General features: G+C 42.8%; 1 protein-coding gene across 6 annotated transcripts in view; it reads right to left on the bottom strand.

Annotated features, from left to right (window-relative positions):
* Positions 1 to 16,535, bottom strand: part of PPP3CC (protein phosphatase 3 catalytic subunit gamma) — a 49,737-nt gene extending 33,202 nt beyond the window's left edge. For 2 of the 6 annotated variants that reach the window (XM_089538358.1, XM_089538360.1), the window contains exon 1: positions 16,213 to 16,535. In XM_089538358.1, coding sequence (XP_089394484.1) covers positions 16,213 to 16,267 — 55 coding nt within the window. In that variant the 5' untranslated portion in view covers positions 16,268 to 16,535. Of the gene's footprint in view, positions 1 to 13,746; positions 14,001 to 15,437; positions 16,172 to 16,212 lie in introns of those variants that run through there. The other 4 variants (XM_089538363.1, XM_089538359.1, XM_089538361.1 and 1 more) reach the window with 4 other exon arrangements.
* Between the last annotated feature and the right edge of the window lie 2,113 nt (positions 16,536 to 18,648).

Genomic DNA, 18,648 nt, shown 5'->3' with positions numbered 1-18,648 from the left:
TGTGAAGGAGGAGAAACAGGATGTCAACTTAAACTTTTTGGGGGAAGAGCCAGACTATAAATAACTGGTTACATCTAGGAGCTTTTTGATGCAATAAATTTTCTGGAGTTTCTGCACAGCATCCAGGGTTGCGCGATGCTCCTTAGTGTTTCGTAGCATGCCATTTCACTACATTAAATCCCATGGATTTAAACAAATTTTTGGACAAAGCTTTCTTAGTAAATCACTCCTGGGATCTATCCACCCTTGCCTATGTTTTCGCAGCCAAGGCTTTTTGCAGTCTCAAACAGCCAACAGCCCCAAGGAAACAGCCAAGAGTAACCTGAAGCATAGCTTTAAAACAATTCTGGAGACACCACAGGTCTCAAGACCTTTTAGGCGGTTAAAAATATACTGGCTACTCTAAAACAATCATTCGACGGCGCATCAGCCAGTGTGAAGCCTGTCATCTTTCTTTCATCACTCCGATGAGACTGAATGTTTTCCCCGACTCTAACTTCTCTAATCTTGGCCGGACGGGGCAGGAGGAGGCTTCGTGCCTACAGCAAACAGCTGCATCTACTTTATAAAAGGAGCTAACCAAAGAAGACAAGAGGGGATTCCTAGATGTCAGCAGGCAGGGGAACTCAGCACCTGCTTTCATCAGGTTAGCAAGCTGACAGCAAGCCCAATAATAGATTGTTAATAGATACAGATATATAAAAACCCATGGGGCCTTTTGTTTATCCAAAACATGTCCTCTCATCTATTAGCAAATATAATTCTGGACTTTACAGCAGGTGGTCCGAAGGGGTGTGTGTATGTGGAGAAACAGGGGGGGAAAGTCTTGTTAAATGAAGACGATTTTTCACATAGTGTACTTGTCATAAAAGCCAAACCAGCACGAAGGCGCAGACTGACCTGTTCTGTACAAGAAACCTAAACAAAGAAATAGTCAGTGGCACGCACTTCAAAGATCAGTGCCAACTGTGAGACAAGGAGGAAGGAGCCAGCCAGCGAGCCTTGAAAGCAGAGATCTGTGGAGCGAGTGGCACACTGTGCTTCTATTAACCTTTTTTTTTTTTTTTGGACATGTAGCACACACAAGGCAGATGTCTCAATTTCTCTTACCCTTGAATGTCGACATGTGCGTCAGGCTTTAGAAGCTGTCTGACTCTGAAACAGTCAAGACCCAAGAGTTCTCAAAGTAGCTCCCCTCATCTTCTTGGCACAGCAAGCATGATACTCCTTGGAGTCCTCAGATAAGGACTGAAAAGCTAGTAATTCTGAACACTGTTTTCCAGGTGGTCTCTTTCCAACACTGCGTTTCAACTCCATCACCCTGAGAAGAGCCAGTGGTGGTCCCCTAACATAACTATTGGTTGCCTCAATAAGAGTAGCATGTGGGGCTGAAGATTCATGTGCAATCAGGGATGTGGCGAAACGTATTTGACATAAACAGTTATGTGGACACATTAACAGCATGAAACTCCTCAGCTCCTCTTGTATGCACCACATAAGGTCAACATCTCCCTTGATCTCAAAAACAAAAACAAGCAGAAGGAAAGGAAAGAGGCTGAACAAGAAGTGAATCCTTACCCCCTAAAATGATTGTATACGCAGTTAGTTAATTTTGACCATAGATTGCAATGTGTAGAGGGGTCTTATACTATCTTTGAGACTAACTGAAAGAAAGAAGTTGGACACATGAGCTTTCGTAGACTTAAGTCTACTTCCTCAAATGCATTTGGTCAATGCAGCTTAGGAAGTAGACTTAAGTTCATGCTGCTAATTTCTTCCTTTCAGTTAGTCTCAAAGGTGCTACAAGATCTTTCTACTGACTCATTTTACAGACTAATACAGCCATATCTTTGAATTTTACCATCGTAGATTGCAATGTACAAGATTTGTCACATTTGTTCTGGCAAAGCCACAGCCATGTTGTTGGTGCAGTGTGAGCATCAAAGCAGTCAAAGAGAGGACAAAAAGAGCTCCTCAGTAAACTAACCTTAAGTGGCAAACAACTCAAATTAATCACTCCTTCTGAGAAGCAATTAAGGTATGATATAGGATTCCATTTAAGCAAGTGCATGCTGAAGCTAAATAAATAAATAAAAATTTCACATATCCACTGATAGGATCTGACTGGCTGTGTCTTGGAAAGGGATCCTGGGGTCATGGCAGATAGGACAATTAAATGTTGGTCCCGTATGAGGCTGCTATTAAAAGAAAAAGGCAAATGTCATGAAAAGGGGAACTGAAAATAAAACTGCCAACATCATACTGCCCTTACACAAATCCATGGTGTGACCACATTTGGAATAGCAGAACTGAAAATGGTGAAGAAAAGGGCAACCAAAATCATAAAGGGACTGAAGCAACTCTCCAACAAAAAAGGATTATACCACTTAGCTTAGGGGAAAAAAGGTGAGAAAGGGGATATATGACAACATATGTACACATATTCAGCAGCAGACAGGTAGGAAATAGCTTTTCTCTGTCACTCAAAATGCCAGAACCTGAGGTAATGCACTTAGGGTAAATGGTAGGGGTTTCAGTATTTCTTTACACAGTGGTGGAATTCACTGCCATAAGATGCCCTTACGGATGTGAATCTGGAGGACTTCAAAGGGGAATTTAAAATTCATGGAAGAGGGGGCTATCAATGCCAGGATTTGTATATATCATACCCAGTACCAGAGGCTATATGACCCTGTCAGTTGCTGGGAAATGTGAGATGGAAGGTGCACTGTTGCATTTGCATTCAGGTTCTACTGGCAGGCTTCCCATAGTCATCCAACTGGCCACTGAGTGCTGAATGCTGGACTACATAGCCCATTGGTTTGATCTGATATTGAACATGCAAAAGGAAAAGTAGGAATGAAGTTAAGATATTTATTTCAGAGAAAGCTATCAACTAAACCAGCGTTTAAGGTAACACGCATTTATTGCTAGAACCAGGAGGAGTGTATCAACATCTAGTTTAGCTTTCCAGGAGGAAACAAAAATCTACTAGACATGTCAGGGCATTATTACCCTTCAGTGACTGCAAGGGAGAAGACAACACAAAGAACACTCCCACCTGCTGCATGGCAACAAATTTAAGAACAGACAAGTAGCATTTTATCCATCCTTTCCCCCCTCAAACCTCTGCCGAACCCTTCGAGATCTTCAGCTTGCAATAAATTCCCTCCCACTCCTCCTTTTCATCACATCTGTATGAAAGCCCTGGACCGCTGCTTTGACAGAAACAATATGCCTGTCCCCTCCAGGATATCTGCACCGCTCTTTGCTCACACCTTGTTGAAAGTATAGTACCTCATACAGACTAGCCTGTTAGCCTCTCCTGGCAGAAGGACACTAATACTTCTGCTTGTCTTTACACAAGCTGATCCTTTTGCTTCAGCTGTTTTGTAAATGCCTAATACATTATTTAAGACACTCTATGTGTGTGTACACCTTCAAGTCCCCCGTCGACTTATGGCAAGCCCATTTCACAGGGTTTCCTTAGATAATAATAATATAATAATAATGATATGTATTTTTTATACCCTGCTCTTCAGCCAAAAGGCTATCAGAGCGGCTTACAAATTAGAAATACTCAGAAGTAGTTTCACCAGTTCCTTCCTCTGAAATATAGCCCAAAGCACCTGGTGTTGGTTGGCAGTCTCCCATCCAAGCACTAAGCTGGGTTGATCCTGCTTAGCTTCCAAGATCAGATGGCATCTTGTGCCTTTATGGCATTTCGTTTTTACCTATTTACATTAACAGTACTGTACTAATAAACCTAGCCGGTAGCTCTCAAACCCTTCTGCTGGACTGGAAAGTCTTCCATAGGAAGCAAAGCAGGGATAAACGAAAGGCCTCTACTGTAATGGTCTACCAGTTAATATCTTTAGATTAGCATGTGGCTCTACCCCCATGATGACTCCAGGATTTACCTAAATAGCTCAGTTCATCACAAACACAGGGCAGCCTTCAGGTCTATTTTAAGCCAGCACCCTGCCCTACTTCCTACAAGCTCACTTCCTAAGCCAAGAGCCTGCCTTCCTTCTTGCTCTGAACAGAAGAGCTAAATATGAAGTAAATAACAACAAGCAGCCGTTCTAGTGCCTGCTGCACAGTGAATTTTGTCATCACCGACACATGGAGGGACTGATGTGGCATGAAGGTGTATGACACACTCCCTCACTAAAGAGATGTCAACATTATCAAGCCTTGCTAAGCTATACCACTTTGCTTATTTCAGTTGGTTCAAAGCAGAACCTTTCCCATGGTGGCATAATCATTTATTGTATATAGTCATGTATAAGTCTAGAAATTTTAACTCTTTAATTCTTATATATTAAAAAAGAAACCATTTCCCAGTGAAAGGCAAGAGTGTACTCTGTCCCAAAAGCAATGACCCCGGATCTTCTCCATCCCAGCCTTTATAGTATGAGCACAAACATATTTATGACTGGTGGAATTTTGCAAGTTCTTTGGCATCGCTTTCCTTTGCTTCATCCTTTAGATCCTTGGCTACATGGCCCTGAGTTTTACCCTCGACTTATCCATGGGTCATATCAAAATCCGTAATACAGCCCACTCCCCCAAGTTTGCCCTCGACTTATACATGAGGTTGGCTTATAGTCAAGTATATATGGTAATTACTTATTTCCCTGAAAGATATGGTAGGCCTGCTTCTTGCTGACTCTTGACCCAACAATGGTAATATGGATCAGCATCTTTCACTGTACCTGAGGCCACACAACATGGCACAACCAGTTTTGTTCTCCAGTTATCTCACCAAAGGGACTGGACCAGAACCCAAACACGGCAGCTCTTTCAATGAAGAGGACAAGACGAACACCTGGCATATAGATATTCTTATCAATACACAGCAGGCAAATAAGCAAGCTATTAAACGCAGACATTGCATTTACAGAGTTTCACTGCTACATTGGTTTTCGTTATCACTGTGTACATTCAGCTCTACAACAATTACTACAGCTGATCCCTTTCATAACTAGGGAGGGATCTGAGCCTGTTTGTTGTCAGCATGTAACGCAAGAAGGCCAATTTAATTAATTGATCATCTTGATTTTACTGCAGCCTAATAGTTCTAATTGTAAGCTGAACACAGCCATTTGAATGTCACAAAACTCATCTAAAAAGAGCTTTTCAGTGGGGTAGAGAGCTGTGAGTCACGGTAGTCTTTTGATGATCTCTAGTCTTTCTGTAGCTCAATACAGGAACCGTGACCTTTACTAATTATTTAATGAAGCTATCAAGATTTTGCATGCTAGCCTCTTGCTCTTACTTTGGACATGTAAGCAGAATCTGAGAGCCTTTTGGGGTGATAGGAGGAGTAGAAACGTTTTCAATAAATAAAAAAATCCAAAGATGAAATACTTTTCTTTTCCTAAGCTAGGCTGCAATTTATAAAAGCAGAAGAACAGAAATGGGGAGAGTAAACTAATTTGATTTTCTGTATGGAATCCATGGACATTGCAACAAACCATCGCTTAAGGTGCCATGTAAACATAGTCAATATGATGGAAGTGCCAATTACTGAACTCCCACTGTTTTTTTTAATCCTTTAAAGCAATTGGAAAACATCCAGATCTACTTGAGAGTAAGCTGAGGACCAAGAGAATAGGAGCTGCAGGCTTAACCTCTGCTTTCGCAGAATTCTAGAGGGGAGGAAGAATAATGGAAATGTTGGCCAGTTGATTGCAGCATGGCTTACCCAAATTGGCCCTGATCTGAGACTAGCAAAAGAAGAACTAGAGCACATGCATAGATCACTGAGTACAGAGCCTCAGTCATGACAGCAAGTCAGAGCAAGAAATGTGATTGTGATCTGCAAGATATCCTCATAAAATGCAGGTTTTGAAAATGCTTAATGCTTTGCCAGATCTACAATGTGAGGATGTGGACATGAAAGTATACTAGGATGTCTCTGATGCTCTTAAACACCACAAAGAACTCCATCCATTCACTCAGCAACTTTGTATTAAAAAGGCATTCACTATTAATGTGGGGGGGGGGGGGCCCTCAAATTCATAATACCAAAAACCTTGACAATGGCTTCTGCATGACAGATAATGACAATATGTGAAGGCTTGGATATTCTACCCTCTAAAGAGTTTGAGAAGAGAAGTAACATCAAGGAATGTGACCCCAGATGGGAAGCAGCTTCAATGAAAAAGAAGAGGAAGAGTGTGCAGTTGCAAGCACTTTATTACTCCTTATATTGGGTAATCCTGAGGCACTGAAAATGATTGTGTGGCTCTTCAAAACTAGATATAATTTAATCCCCCCTCGCCATCCTCTGAGGGTAGCTGACCAGTAGGTCTGGCAACAAGACCCCCCAATAACTGGGAGGGTCTTCCTAACGTTGGGCTGATTATGTTCTTAGTTATAGTGCCAAAACACACTGCAGAAATAATCCAGTTTGACATTGCTTTAACTGCTGTGGCTCAATGCATAGGAACTGTAGTTTTGTGAGACATTTAGTCTTCTCTGTCAGTGAGCTCTGGTGCCACAACGAACTACAAATTCCAGGATTCCCTAGGCTTGAGCCAGGCCAGTTAAAGCAGTGTCAAATTGGATTATGTCTGCAGTGTGTTTTGGACCATTTTTTGCTGGACACGTTTGTTTAGATCAGTGTCATCATGGACCACTCCTGCATGCCATTCATAATACTGTTAAAATCTATGATTTAACAGTTACTGTTAATTAAATCTTACGGTCCTGACTCTCACATCCATCCAGACTTTTGTATGAGCACAAATAGTTATGTCTGTTGGAATTTTGCAAGCTTTTTGGCTGTTTCCTTTTGCTTCATCCTTTACATCCTTCATTACATGCCCCTAACTTTTACTCTCGACTTATCCACGGATCATACCAAAATCCATAATTTTGGCCCCAAAAACTATAAATGAGGTCGATTTATAGTCAAGCATATATGGTACATGAGTAAAGAGTAGCTATTTTGCTCCTACGCAGAGTCAAAAATGGTTTTTTATTTATATGTTCTCGCAGACAGAGGATTTTGCAGAGGGGTATTGCTGCCGAGGGAGTGATTCTAACAGGGAGACGGACATCAGTCGAGACAGAATTGCAGCATTTTCAGAACGGGTTAAGCAGCAGTTTGAACTGTGTGGGCTGATCTCGCACCATTTGGTTCATGTCTGGAGGGGAAAACACCTGCTAGACAGAGATTATATAGCTGACTTACTCGTCAGTGCGATTTAATACACATCCTCAAATAGACCACATTTTGGCCTTTCCACAGCAGCACCGTGGATATCACACCATGCTCCACTCTTACTAAACTGTGCAGAAAACACAGCACATATGGGGAGATTAAATACAAGCTTGTTTGCTAACCAATATATCTCCAAGATGATATCACCAATTAATACATAGATAATGCTCACCCAAATATAAACAATAGGATGCATTAAACACTGTTTGCAGAGGTAGTTTTATAAGTGAATCAACATAAAAAAAACACATAGGAAAAACAGATACCAGAATGAATAACTCAAAACTGATTCCTTATCAAGGCAGCATGAAAACAGTAAAAGTACTAAGCTAGCTTCTGAGCTTTCTGCTAGAAAAGCTGAGCTAAAGATGTTGGATCCAGATAAAATTCACATACTGTTGCTTGGTCTCAAAAGGAATTATTACGGGTTTGGAAACAAGTTCTCTAAAGCATTAGCCAATCTGGTAAATAAAAGAAAAAAGGAGGACAAATATTCCAGCTATAAACAAAAAATGATAATGGAAGTACAAAGAAAGAGAAATTGTAGATACTTTTGCCAGACAAATTATACTTTCAGAGTTTTATGTGCAATTCTAGAGTCAACAGAGGAGGAGAACTTTCAGCACTACTTGCATTTTTTGTAACCAAACCCATCTGCAATGAACACAGAACGGAGTCCAAATTGCCTGGGAAGCAGATCTTGGCATTACAATCACAGGTGAGCAATGGCTCAAAATTAGGTCTTCACTCTCTTACAGCTCCATCGCTTCCAGCAATAAGGAATGCATATTGAAATTAGTGCATTGATAGCACTGGATTCCAGACAAAATTGCAAAGATTGCATTTGATATTTCTCCCTTGTGCTGGAAGGGATGTGGCAAAAGATGCACTTCAAAACACTCTCGGCTTGAGTGCCCTAAAGTTAACCAATTTTGGAACAAGGTCCTGCAACTAATTATCAATGTAACAAATCAAAATGTTAAGTAGTGCAGTGCCTTATTGCTCCTATCCATCTTCAGTGGTGAAAATACAGTTGGCCCTTCACATTTGCAGCTTTGACTTTTGCAGATCTGATTAATATGTTCTCTCTACGAATCCCTAGGTACTCCAGCGCAACTCTGCCAAAAGTTGACCATAGAGCAGTGCTGGGGAACCTAGATGTTCCTAGAGAAAACACTTCTCTAGGCATTTGTAAGTCCTCTAGCATGATTCCAGGATCAACTTCTGGCAGATGTTGACCATAGAGTTGCATTCGAGGACCTGGAAAGTCCTACAGAAGTGTTCTCTCTGGTAAAAAGAATAGTGGTTTTTTTATTTGCGGGTTTCCCACATTCACGGGGGTCCTTCACCCTAATCTCAGCCAATGTACCAACTGCCACTAAAGGGAGTTAATATCCCTTCTGCTCTTGGTGGCACACCTGGGAATATCCCAACAGTGGAAGATACTAAATAACTTGTTGGACAAAGCCAGGTCGATTGAACTGGGGCTGAGAAACTCATTCATAATTCAAAGTGAACCAAACGACTGGAGACAAAAGACAATTTTGAATATGATAAAAGGTCATTAAAAACATTGATGACCACCACTAGAAAGCATTCATGCTGTTTATTCAAAAACAATACTCTAAGAAAGCCAGTGTTTCATAAATCCCCACACCGCTCACGTTTCTTCCTAAGCCTGTATATCAGCTTCACCATGGCACTAGTTATTCCATATACATTCAGCGAGTTACCTATTTCGGGATAATCGCCCATGCTTGTACACATTGAAATTGCAAGAATCCATAACACAATAATAATGCCTTTTTTGGATTTCCTATGTGACAGTTTCAGGATCACAATAAATGTCCATATCCAGTCATATTTGCTGTATAACTCTCTCCAATAATGTTCCATAAACATTCTTCATGTTATTATTACTATTATGTGTCTGTCTTCACGTTTTCTGTCGACCTATGGCAATCCCATTAATTTCATAGGGTTTTCCCAGGTAAGGAATACTCAGAAGTGGTTTTGGCAGCTTGTTCCTGTCTGAAAGATAGCCAAAAGCATCTGGTATTCATTAGCAGGCTCCCATCCAAGTACTAACCAGGGCTGACCCTGCTTAATTTACAAGATCAGATGGGATCTGGTTATTTCTACTAATTGAGCCCCAATAGCAGAAAGTGTCCTTCTCATCTGGTAACATTACTTTGCACAATTATTTAACTACAGATTAGAAAAGGGATATTCCTGGGCTCCGACTAATATTTCAAGCCTTTAAAATGGCAGTTTGACAAGGATTCATAGAATTGTAAGAGTTGGAAGGGATGACGAGGGTCATCTGGTTCAATCCCCTGCCATCCGGAACATACAACTGAAGCACCCCTGAAAAATGCCCATTCAAATGCTTTTGTAATCTCTCCAGTCTCCTCTGGTGGCATTTCCTATTCCTTTTCTTCACATGGATCACCTGGACTTGGCATTTCTTCAGTCAACAAAAGATTGGAGCTACTTGCCCTTTTTGCCATTTTCTTTTCAGCTTATCAAGGTTTACTAGCTACATCAGAGAAACCTCTGGCTTCTGTCCAAGACATTTTGAGGAAAAGCTTAAAGTTAGGAAAACCTCATTCAGAATTTCCCCCTCTGTGTAGCTCCACACAGCGAGTGCAGCATCTGGTTTCTGGCCCAAAACTTCTCCGAACAGCAAACTTAAAGTGTGCCAAGAAGCATTCTTAGCCATCAGAGACAGTGGCATTTCAATAAGTGAAGGATGTGAGTCACAACATTCAAAAAGATCTCAAGTGGAGGGAGGGGATGTGAACATTTTCTCAACAAATAATTAACAGAAATGCTGGGAAAGATTAGTATTTATGGCCTAACATGATTGTGTGTCCCTTTAGAGCAGATTTGTTTAATTGATGGGATTTGCCTACTTGCCAACTCACCATTCAATACTTGGCTCAATTGGTTTACTCTAGGCGGAACTAACAAATTAGAGTTGGGTCCATGTAATACTCTTCTTATTAACGCACTTGTAGAAAGTGCGGGATGAATCCTTCCTGAATCTTCATTCGCAAAGTAAAGCCAGAGAGAGAGAGAGAGAGAGAGAGAGAGAGCACTACCATAAATGACACCTCTAAGGATATAAATGTCTTGTGTATAACCAAGTTAGCAAATAAAACTGTTCCCACTTAGTACATTTGCAAAATTTAAAACGTATTTATTCAAATAATAAACACAAATATACCACGTTAGGAACCGTGCTACAAGTTGCCGTAGTATTTATTTGGAGCATTTATCGTCTGCCTTTTCATTACAAAGGCTTCCAAGGCAGCTGGTAAGAGACATAGTATGACAGACCTTGCTCTCAGGTATAACCATTTGGATTTAAGATATGCCACATGAGGAATAAGGGATGGGGAAGGAAGGGGAAAATATTAAGTATAATGTTTATAATCATGTCCTTGTTTTAGTAAGAATTACGTCCTTATTTTTGCCATTCGGGGATACAAAAAGGAATAAAATGGAAGCCATCGATAGGGAAGTACACAAAAGAAGGGGTTGTTATTTGGACTAAGAGACAGAGGCATACAACCAAAGAATCACAGAATTACAGAATCACAGCCTCTGCCTGGATCCATTCCCACCATAGCCTGTTTTTTCCAATAGTTTACCTGATAAAGAAAGCTGGAGATCAAAGATTACATGTTATTGCAACCCTGAATTGGCCTAACAGAGCTATTGCCTTAATAGGGGTTTTCATAGAAATTAAAGAAACAAAACCCCTAATGGGTGAATGTAAGTCCTTGGGTGCATGCTATATACCTCTTTTGATCTTCACTGAGATATAAAACACATTCCCAGGGGTCTTGTGCTAACAGAGCACTGTTCTGGCTTCTTTGCAGAACTCTCTGCAGACCTCTTGCGTTAAAACCATCATATAGGAGGCCGTCTGAAAGGTTCGCTAAGTAGTACTGGCCAAGCAACTTGGAAGAACCAGGCTCTTCAGCAGAGAGCATCATTGTATTTTGCATTGAACTGTATTTGCTAGAAAGAAACAATTCCACTTCCATTTTTGTTAAGAGCAGCCACCCGGCATAATCAAATCTTTTGCGCTAATCCCACAGTCATAGCGGATGACAGAAAATAATGGATTAAAAGAGAGCTTCCCGAAAACTTCACACTGACAATTAAATTACAGTTCAAAAAGCTACAAGTCAAGGGCTTTACACTTGCAAACGGGGTTTCCTTGCGACGCTGCAGCATACATCCGGGTTTGGAGGAAAGATTTACCCCTCGAGCCAAAGCCATCTCCCTTGCTAATTAGGATAATGTATCAAATCTTCTTTCCCATCTGTCTTTGCATGATTCCTTATGAAAAGAGATGCCATTATACATCTGATTTGCATATATGGCATTCCTTATTTTGCAAGCATAGGGAGAGGGGGGTCACGTACATAAGTGTATATAAAGTAACTGCAGGGGAACAGGACATCATGCAAGCAACTAGAAATTGTACTGTTAAACAGCCCGTTTTTGCTATACAACAGTCCTTATATCATTAAACAAATCACATGATTAATACTGTTTTAAAAAATGGACCTTGAAGGTACCAGGTTTGAAGAAAGTAATTGCCATGCTGTGTTTTGGCCATATTGTGCCATGATAAGGCCATCATTTATAGCCTGCCATGAAACAAGAGTTTCATCCATTGTAAGGAAAGCAAATGTTAAGGATGAGTGTACTCCAAATTCCCAATCCTGTTCAATTCCTATGTGCCTTCATGTTGCTTCTGCCTTACGGCGACCCTAAGGCAACCCTATCACAGGGTTTCTTGGCAAATTTGCTCAGAGGGGACTTCCTTTTGCATTCCTCTGAGGCTGAGAAATGGTGACTTGCCAATGGGTTTCCATGGCTGAGCGGAGGAGATTCAAACCCTGGTCTCCAGAGTTCTAGCCACTATTGGTTCTCATTCAGTTCTTATACTCACATAAAGATGCAAAATGGCATTATCAATGCCCATTATGTTTATAGGTGCTTCAAATCTAGAACAGACTGAGGCATCTAGCTAGCTCTTTGCAATTGCTGACTTCTGTAAGCTTCCATCTAATTTCACAAATGATCTGGATGTGTTCCTGAATCTCTTTACAGTAAGACCTGATATGGGCAGAGGGAGATATGAATGTAAATTTGCTCTTGAGTTGTCTTTCTTTCTTTTTTTGGAAGAGGATGTGTAATCAGTTCTGCTCAGTTAGTTCCCAGGAGCTTCTTCAGAGATATTCTTCAAAGCAATTCAATACGTTTTTAAAAGAAGACACTTGCAAAACAAGGTCCTGACCCCCAACACAAAGCTATGCAAGAGAAATGCTTGGCATAGGAAATGGGGGAAGAACTACAAGTAATATAGGAGGAGGGTGGGTGATACTTGTAATAGGAATTACAAATAACATGGTTCTATTCTGTTAAAGAGAGACTGAATGTTTGCAAAAAAATGCAGTATTAAATCTATAGAGCAGATACAGTTATATACTGAATACATGGCGATGACTTCAGTGCAAAAATGATCAAAGTTTGGATTAATCCTCAGATTTCATGCCTGGCAACTGCAGCAAATCACCTTGCAATAATTTTATCTGAAGGAAAGTGTGCCATCCATCCAAATTACCTCAGATGGGGGTTTCTGTCCACATTGGAATGGATGAATAGGAACCAAATCACAACCAAGCCACATCAGGAACGGGAAACAGTATTAAAATGGATCACTACTTCCCATATGGCCTTAATCATTTTTCTGAATCTGCTCTGGCTGGCATCTTCCTGGGTCACTACATTAATGGATGGACTTTCTCCATGGTTGTGGAGAAGCGATAAACGAAGGCAAATGAAACCTGCCAACTCCAATTATTAGCCTTTTCATATAGTGCCTTATTTCTTCCATGGCTCCTTTGCCCACAGCCTTTTGCCTCTGGTCTCCTGCACCACATTGGAGACTTGCCAGCTCCAAAGTCTGATTTATGATTGAAATCTGAGTTATGCTTACTCTAAAAGTAACCTCCACTGAACAGACTTAGATTTAGATATACCGCCAAAGAAGCAGCCAACCATTACAGTATTCCTGGTCTTATCAGAGGAGGGCATATTTAAAATGGTCAGTTTTACCATGCTTTGCTTATCCTTTGCCCATACAATCAAGATAAATACACGAATGCTGAAAGGCAGGGCACCTCTGCCCTCTGGAATCCTTTTAATGCATGTTGAAAGAAAGTTCAATGTCTACAAGGGTCAATGTACTTGCATTTCTGACTAACCCATATAAACATGTTCTAAACACATGGCAGGAGAGGAAAGGGAAGGGTTTGTTTTGACTACAACTAAGCATTGTCTAATCTGTGTGTAAGGTCCACAAAAGTAACATTTAAAGGAAAAACAGTGGAAAATATTCAATATCACTGTAAGACATGATCAATAATTAAAAAAAAAACCTTATTCAAAGCGCAAGGCCACAAAAACAGTCAAAGGCACATAAATACCTGGTTGCATGCGCACAATACAGTGCCAAGCGTTTCAGAGTGGGGCTGGAACAGATGATAACAAGGAGCAAATAAAAAGCCTCAGGAGGATGTTCAACAGCTCTTACAAGACTATTTGTCAGAGATTTAGTTAACAGCTCCAACAGAAAAAGATCAAGAAGGTGGCCCTAATAATTTCATGTTCCCAGGTGCTCCTAGTTTTTGCATCTCGAACAGCGAGGTGCAGAGTATACAAAACAGATCTTCCCGCAACAAGCGGGTACGGAGATGGCACCAGATTAATTAGGACAGCTAAATCTACATTGTCAAAGCCTTCTGCTAATCCAACAGCTTCTCGATTAACATTTTGCCCTCATGCTTATTAACTATTTCCAGTATCATTGGTTATTTTAAAACACCATGCGCCGTCCCAGGCACACAGTTTTGAAGGGGAATGTGGACCCCTGGCTATTCACACATAATGCAGGCCTGCAAAACCGAGGGTCATAAAGGCATTGTTAAAAAATGTATGCTGGTTTTAGGAACTTGGCCTTCTAAACCCAAAATTGACCTCGTATTTGCTCCTACGTCTACTTTTTTCACAACTTGCTTTGACATTTCGATTTGTAACGTATGACTGAACGAACTGAATGATCCTACAAAATAGCAAGAAAGGGTTACAGTCTTCTAATAAACTTCCAAGATGCTTTCATTCACTGATATGAAAGACAGAAATCTGTTCAAAAGCACTAAAGCTACTTGCACCGGAAGATCAGGGTCCACACTTCATCAAAGCTGAGCAACAACTGCATTGAGTAATTGAATTCAACACCCAAAAAATACGTTAAAACTGGTACAATGCGGGCGGAAATTCATCACAGGCCTAAAATTCATCAAGGCCTAACGATTAGAGATAGCCATCTCTAGTCTGATTCGGTATCAACAAGAAAAGGTAAGCTGCACACTGGAGACTGATTTCAACATGAGATATACAAACAAGGATTGAAATCCACAAAAGCAAAAGATGTTATCAGTTAGGTCCAAAACACGCTGCAGAAACAATCCGCTTTGAGACTGCTTTAGCTGCCCTGGCTCAACGCTAGGGAATCCTGGGAAGTGTAGTTTTGTGAGACATTGAGCCTTCTCTGTCGGAGAGTTGTGGTGCCACAGCAAACCACAACTCCCAGGATTCCCTAGGACTGAACCAGGGCAGCTAAAGTGGTTTCAAAATGGATTGTTTCTGCAGTGTGCTTTGGACCACGAGTCTCCGAAATGTCACTGTCACAACAGAAGGATGTCAACCATTGCGTACAATCAAGCCTCCATGCAACTCTCTGGTACTATTTCCTTAATTCCCTCCATGCCATAGCAATGTTTTCTTTCCGGCGCACAAGAAGAGGAACTTCACATTCCTCATTGCAAACCCAGCTTGCAAGGCCAAGCTCACGCAACTTCCAAGACCAAGGGAGCCAAGTCTCCTCCCGCTGTTGCCATGCTGTTCTTCTTCAAAGGAAGCCACAATCTCAAACCCTGCCCCACATGCTGCATGCGCTTCAAGGCTTCTGCGGAGCCTCAGGTCGTCTGTCTGGTGATGGTGACCCCCATAAACTTCACAGGGTTTCCCCTGAATAGGAATACATATAACGTTTCCTCCGACAATGTAAGTTGCAGCACTTGGGCCAAAAAGAATGACAACAAGGATATTGCTTTACCATTTTGTCGCATGGTCTTTTATCAACCGTTTCCGATTATCTATGCTGGATGTTCTGCCCTTTGATGGAAAGGCTGTTATAAATAAATGAGTGTTGTTGTTGTTGTTGTTGTTGTCAATGTTGCTGTTATTGTACTTCTTCCTTTTGAACTGGGGGGCCCAGAACTGGAGACAGGATTCCGGGGGAGGTTTGGCCAAAGCAGGATGACAGAAGACCCCCTCCTCTTTTACTGGGAGGACGAGAGACGCCCCCAGACCCCTTCAAGCCCACCTTGCCCCCATCCTCCAAAGGAGGAGGAGGAGGAGGAGGAGAGGGTGGCACCCAAGCCTTCCAGGCCTCTTCCTTCCCTCTCCCTCTCCCTTCTCTCCTGCCTCTCCCTCTCTTCCTCTTCCTTCCCCTTCTCTTCTTTTTTACCTTTCCTTTCCTCCTCCCATCCCTCTTCCCTCTCTTTCCCCTCCCTCTTCCTCTATCTTTCTTTCTCCTCTTCCTCCTGCTCTTCATGCTCTTCTTCCTCCCCTCCTCCTTCCTCTTCTCCCCTTCTTTTCTCCCTTTCCTCTTCCCTTTCTCCTTCCTTTCCTCCTGCTCTTCCTCATTTCCTCTCTCTCTTCCCGTCTCCTTCTTCCTCTCCCCCTTTCCTTCCTCCTCCTCTTCCATCCCTTCCTCGCCTTCTTCCTCCTCTTCTTCCCCTTCCACTCCCTCCCTTCCTCTTCCTTCCTCTTCCCCTTCCTCTTCCCCTTCCTTGGGCCAGAGAAGGAAGGCCCCGCTGGGGACTGACCCTTGACGATGCGCTCCGTCGTGGAGAGCTTGCCGCTGTGTCCTCGCCCGGACATGGTCCCGCCTGTCCCTGGGGCTGCTGCCTCCCCTCGGGAGGGGACCGGGAGCCAACGGCGGGCGACGGCGAAGGCGACGAGGAGGAGCGGGCGGCGGAGGGGCGAATCCTCTCAGCGGCGGCGGCGGCGGCGTCTCTCCTCCTCCTCCTCCTCCTCCTGACCCGCGCCTGGCCCTCACCGCGCATGCGCAGGCGCCGCTCTCCGCTGCCTTCCCTCCGACGGCACACAAGCTGTCAAGGCCTCCCTCCTCTCGCTTCTAGAGCGCAGGCGCCTTCCGCCCTCCGACGCCGCCGTTGCGCATGCGCCGCGACGGAGCGTTTCCCCCCTCCGCGCGCTGTGATTGGACACCGCTTGCGCATGCGCACCAAGGAGGACGAGACGGGCTGCCGCTCCCTTCGGTCACGTGACCCACGACGGCCTCCTCCTTCCTTTCTCCAGCCGCCATTTTGAAAAAAGGAAGGAGAGTTGCTAGGAGACGCACAGCTGGGGCTGAAGTTTGAGATGGAGAGAGAGAGAGAGAGAGAGAGGCCAAACATGGAGGGAATGGGCTTTCATGTGACATTATATATGAATTATATTAAAAGATATAGCATGCTCTAGCAGGGTCTGCCATCTGCACTGCAGGGATAATGCGGTTTGAACCCGCTTTAACTGCCAGGACTTGGTGCTAGGGAATTCTGGGATATGTAGTTCTGTGAGGCTGACATCCGCACTGGAGAAATAACCCGGTTTGGCAACACTTTCAACACTCTCTGGCTCAAGGCTATGGAATCCTGATTGTTGGGATTTGATTGTTCAGGGATTTGGTTAATATGTTCTCTCTAGGGACATCTAGGTCCTCCGGCGCAACTCTATGGTCAACTTTAACCATAGAGTTGCACTGAAAGACCTAGAGATTCCTAGAGAGGACACTGCACTAGGCCTTTGTAGCTCCTCTGACGCAACTCTATGCTCAGAGTTGTCAAAATCTGCCAAACGTTGACCACAGAGTTGCCCTGGAGGACCCAGAGGTTCCTAGAGAGGCGTCTCCTCTCAGGTAAAAACATGGCGTTCTTGTTACTGGCGGTTTCCCCACTTACTTCCACGGGGCTCTTGTGCCTCTGACCCAAGTGTCTTTGGCTGATTTTTGCCCTCCTCCTTGGAGGCCCACATGCTAGATGGATGGAGGCCATGGGCATGGGTTTACAGGAGCAGAGCAGAGCAGCAGAGGGCAGGAAACTTGGAGGTTAAGAGGGGATGTGATAGCCCTGTTTCAATACTTGAAGGGATGCCATGTTGAGGAGGGAGCAAGCTTGTTTTCGGCTGCTCCAGAGAACAGGACCCAATGGAGCAATGGATGCAAGCTCCAGGAAAAGAGATTCCACCACAACATTAGAAGGGCTGTTTGACAGAGGAACACACTCCTTCCTCGGAGTGTAGTGGAGTCTCCTTCTTTGGAGGTCTTTAAGCAGAGGCTGGATGGCCATCTGTCGATGGGGTGCTTTGACTGAGAGTTCCTGCATGGCAGAATGGGATTGGACTGGATCAGGGCCCTTGCGGTCGCTTCCAACTCTATGATTCTATCTCATCCAAAGTCGGAGACATCTCGAAGACAGTTAACATCGACAACAAAATATTTAGCCTTCCGGTGCCATGGCAAACGACAAACCCCAGGATTTTGTGCTGGCCAAATGGCCGTAATAAAGTTGTTATTATTATTATTATTATTATTATTATTATTATTATTAATCCCAGGATTCCATAAGATGCAGCCATGACAGTTAAAGCAGCGCCAAACTGCATCAGTTCTGCAGCCTTAGCAAGAGAACAAAATACAATTGGGAGATGACTGTAGTAATGATAGGAACTTCTTGCATAGAAGGTGCTAGTAGTACTGTCTCCATAGAAACTGCACAGATTTATTATACCTTCCTGAGCATTTCCTCCCCAGCATTAATTCCTCTGAGTGTATGTTTTTGTGCATACATATATTATGTATGCACTGGGTATACAGGTTGAGTCTGCCTTAATCTGGAATTGCAAAATCAATAGCAATATTTATGTATATATAGAGAGAAATATTCCAAAATCCCAAATACGTCTGGCCCCAAGCATTTCATATAAGGGAGACTCAACCTGTATTTGATAAAACAGGCTCCAGTCCTCAAATGTATATGCTAAAATAGTTCTCCATAAGGACGAAGGGAGTGTATCCTACTCTGTGAAACCTTACTCCCTATTAAATATGCCAAATGTCTTTAAGGTGCCCCTAGGCTCCCTGTTGGTTTTCCTGCTGCTCCTTAACTTGATAGCCAGCCGTCCAACAAAGACTCTCCTTCATGTTTTGCTGCCACAAGCCTATAGCAGGGCTTCCCATCTGGAAGAGGGATTTCCGCTGATCC

The sequence above is a fragment of the Sceloporus occidentalis genome, unplaced genomic scaffold (assembly GCF_023333645.1).
Source record: "Sceloporus occidentalis isolate IW3139 unplaced genomic scaffold, rSceOcc1.0.p SCAF_9, whole genome shotgun sequence".
NCBI lineage: Eukaryota > Metazoa > Chordata > Lepidosauria > Squamata > Phrynosomatidae > Sceloporus > Sceloporus occidentalis.
This window is presented reverse-complemented; position numbering and strand designations above follow the sequence as displayed.